Genomic DNA, 4,051 nt, shown 5'->3' with positions numbered 1-4,051 from the left:
AGGGAACAATGTACTGTATCACCACTAGCAAGCAGGACAAAGGTAACTCTGCAATGAAATTTTTCTTTATCAAGGAAAAGCAGACTTTATTATTTCAGAGATGTATTAAAGGTCTACAGTTTGGGAAATACCAACAATTGGAATGTTTGGAAGGGTGTGAAAAAAGATTTTCTGTTCTATATAATTGTCTGACTTCTTGAGATATTGACGAACTATGTATTCTATTTACAGTATGATGCTGTGATGTGAATATTGTTGTATCAATATATTAACAATATCCTCCTCTGAAATACATTGCCTGGTGGAGGACTCTGCTCTCCCTTTATCTAATTCTCTTCTGAAATTCTCTGCTCTGCTAGAGGACAAAGCTCCTTTCTCTATTTTCCTTTCCTGATTTACTCTGCTTTGCTGGAAGATTTGTTCATTCCACTAACTCCTCACACAGCGATATTATGACTTTTCAATAACTCTCCAATGTAAAGGCACTGATCCTTCTCTGTTTAAATATGAATGGAGAGAAGAGTAAGCATAGACCCAACCCTCTCACATGTCAGCTGAATTCCATGTAAGTGACACATCTAGCTTGCTGAATTGGGAGACTTCACTTTCATTTCTCCGTTCTTCTATCAGCAATGGCGTCTGCTTATCTGAGAGCTGAGCTGGAATGTTCTATCTGTCTGAACATTTACACAGATCCTGTAACCCTGAAATGTGGACACAACTTCTGCCGGGTCTGTATTACCCGTGTGCTGGATACACAGGAGGGGTCTGGAGATTATTCCTGTCCTGAATGCAGACAGAAGTTCCAGGAGCAGCCTGCACTGCAGAGGAACATAAAACTGAATAACATAGCAAAGAATTTCCTGTCTGCTGAGCCAGATCAGGAGGAGTCCGGGGTCCTCTGTACTCACTGTGTGGACCTACCTGTACCTGCTGTTATATCCTGTCTGCTCTGTGAGGTTTACCTGTGTGATAAACACCTGAGAGTCCACAACAAGGGACCAGAACACATCTTATGTGACCCCACCTTGTCCCTGGAGAGCAGGAAATGCTCCATCCATAAGAAGATCCTGGAGTATTACTGCACTGAGGATGAGACTTGTGTCTGTGTGTCCTGCTGTCTGATTGGGAAACACATAGGACATGAGATTGAGTCACTGGATGAGGCCTCTGGAAAGAAAAGGAATAAAATGAGAAATATTCTGCAGCAACTGCTGATAAGGAGAGAGGAGATGGAGGGAAGAGTGCAGAGTCTGCAGGAACACAGGAGGAAAGTAGAAGAAAAAGCAGCCGGTGACACAGAGACAGTCACTGTCCTGTTTAGAGATCTCAGGAGACATCTGGAAGACCTGGAGAAGAGAGTCCTGAGTGAGATCTCCGGGAAGGCAGAGCGGGTCTCATTATCCATGTCGGATATGATCCAGGAGCTGGAAATAAAGAAGGACGAGCTGTCCAGGAAGATCCATCACATTGAGGAGCTGTGTAACATGGCGGATCCACTGACCGTCTTACAGGAATCAGACACGGGGGACTTGTGTGATACTGAGGATGGAGATGATAGAGAGAGACATGATAAACTCCTCCATGATGGGGGGGATTTGGATGTGGCTGGGGTCTTACACACATTGTCTGATATAATAAGAGGGGTAAATGTATACTTCTATATACAGGGAGCTGAGCATATATCACTGGATGTAAGCACAGCTAATAATAATCTACTTATATCAGAGGACAGGAAATCTGCATCCTGGACAGATATAGACCAGAATCGCCCAGATACACCGCAGAGATTTCAGTGGTGTTCTCAGGTGTTAAGCAGTCAGAGTTTCTCCTCAGGAAGACATTACTGGGATGTGGATGTTGGGGGATCAGATGGGTGGATAGTGGGGATGAGTTACCCTAGTATAGAGAGGAGAGGATGGGATCAGTCAGTGATTGGAAATAATAAGAAGTCCTGGTGTTTTGTCAGGTCAGGTAACGAGTACTCAGTGAGACATGACAGTAATGAGATCCTCTTACCTGCCAATATCTCCAGTAACAGAGTCAGGATATATCTGGATTACGAGGCCGGGCAGATCTCCTTTTATGATCTGTGTGACCCCATCCAACCCCTCCACACATTCACCGCCTCATTCACTGAGCCCCTCCATGCTGGGTTATATGTATGGAGAGGTTGTATAAAGATCTGTGGAGGGGATCAGATGTAAAAAATCCGCCCAGAGCCTGGTGACATCACAGGGGGAGAGATGGGATTGGGAAAATTCTCAGCAATTTGTGCAGCGTAATACACCCTCTCTCCTATATTTCTCCAACCCCAACCTTTCTCCAATCTGACATTCACTGGAAAATTCCCTGGTGAATAACATATTACTGAAACACATGAATTTAGGAGATTCCCCAGCAGAAAACATGAAATTCGGAGTGAATGTCAGATTCCCTGCTTTATAATCACTGTAGACCTAATATTAGGTGAGTGCATGGATGCTGGAATGTCATTATTCTAACATGCAGCTTTATTCTCAGCATCTTATAGATACAAGGAATGGACACCGCATATACAGAGCACTGCAAATGTGTCACATGACACGTACACACAAATAAACATTGCCCACAAAGGGATGGGGTGTACTAAATCTGTTCTACCATGAAAACTGCTGCTTTGTTGTTTCATCCTTCAGGTTCTGGGTTCATCTTCACACAAATCGCTTTAGCAGAGTTTTGGGCAGAAGGAAATTCAGTGCTTCTCTGGATAATCAATAAAGATTTTTTTCAGGAGTTTTGTAGCAACATCTAACTGCATTCACTCTGACTACATCAATGTGCTAGCACGGTGGATTGTTTTAAGGGTATCATACCATACAGCACTGCAGCGGATAAAAACAGAAAAATTATATTTGACACACTGAAGTGAATTATGATTGTGAAATGCTTACCACATGGAATAAACTATTTGAATAATCTAATGTATAATAATGTTAAGTTATTTGTTTAATCATTAGCACTGTACCATGGTATTCAACATGGGAGAAGTGGTGGGCAAACCAATATCCCATCCTTCTATGTTTTCATATAATTTAATAATATGTCTCCTGGTTGTTTGTATTTTGGTTTCTGGTCTTTTGTGTGTTTGGTGTTGCTGTTATGGTGCTGCGCCGTGCTGTGGTTCTCCTCCCCGTTTTGTTTTTGTGTCGTGGATTTTTGGTTTGCAGGCTGCGTGTCTCTTCATGCTGTATTCCAGTCTCCGGAACGCAAGCAGCTTGCTGCGTTTCAAAGTCTAACCAGATACTACATTTCCCCTTGCGTGATGTCACTTCCAGGTGGTTTTAACATGCGTCCCACATGCACTCGATGCATCACAGATGATGGCGTTCTCCCTGTGTCTGGAATTTTAATGCATTGGTTTAAAATAACAATCTATCAGTAAGTACTTTTTTCTCTGTTTGGCTTTATTGCAGCACTTTTAATGTAAAAGAGCATTCAATGGGATGCCATTGTTTGGGTACAAAAACTTACAGTTTAAGCCATAACTTTCTTACATTTGTGCTCATATGCACATATTTGGCATTTAAGAGCTACTAGATTGTAAGCTCTTCGGCGCAGGGTCCTCTCCTCCTCCTGTGTCGTAGTCTGTATTCGTCTATCATTTGCAACCCCTGTTTAATGTACAGCGCTGCATAAAATCTCGTTTAATATTAATAAATACAACAGGTACAACAGAATTGTGTAGCAGTGGAATTTTTCTAAATAATGAAAGTGTAATGAATCATGAAAGTGATTCATCACGATATTGCCAACCCCTAGATACAAAAAATTGTATTCAGTGATAGGTTCTACAATGCAAATCACAACAATATAAGGATCTCCTAAAGAGAAGGATCCAATCTTTGGCCAATAGAGGTTGACAAATTTCACCTATTAAGTGCACACACAGTATGTCATGGATTTGCCACAAGTATGTGACGGTGGACCCTCTCTGCAATCTGCACGTTTGGTGGAGGTATGAGGCGCAGAGTCTAAGGAATCGTCCCGTCTTCACCAGAGCACCCCGCAA

At 42.3% G+C, this 4,051-nt stretch overlaps 1 protein-coding gene across 1 annotated transcript; it reads left to right on the top strand.

The window, feature by feature from the left end:
* Positions 1-465: 465 nt before the first annotated feature.
* LOC140344910 (E3 ubiquitin/ISG15 ligase TRIM25-like) lies at positions 466-3,702 on the top strand. The gene has a single exon (XM_072432100.1). It carries the CDS (start codon positions 633-635, stop codon positions 2,205-2,207), a length of 1,575 nt encoding a protein of 524 aa, XP_072288201.1. The 5' UTR covers positions 466-632; the 3' UTR covers positions 2,208-3,702.
* Positions 3,703-4,051: the final 349 nt, after the last annotated feature.

Source organism: Pyxicephalus adspersus, unplaced genomic scaffold (assembly GCF_032062135.1).
Source record: "Pyxicephalus adspersus unplaced genomic scaffold, UCB_Pads_2.0 Sca156, whole genome shotgun sequence".
Taxonomy (NCBI): Eukaryota; Metazoa; Chordata; class Amphibia; order Anura; family Pyxicephalidae; genus Pyxicephalus; species Pyxicephalus adspersus.
This window is presented reverse-complemented; position numbering and strand designations above follow the sequence as displayed.

What these genes read in the sequence shown, in the direction of transcription:
- LOC140344910 (XM_072432100.1), top strand. Translation starts at nt 633, where the DNA reads ATGGCGTCTGCTTATCTGAGAGCTGAGCTGGAATGTTCTATCTGTCTG.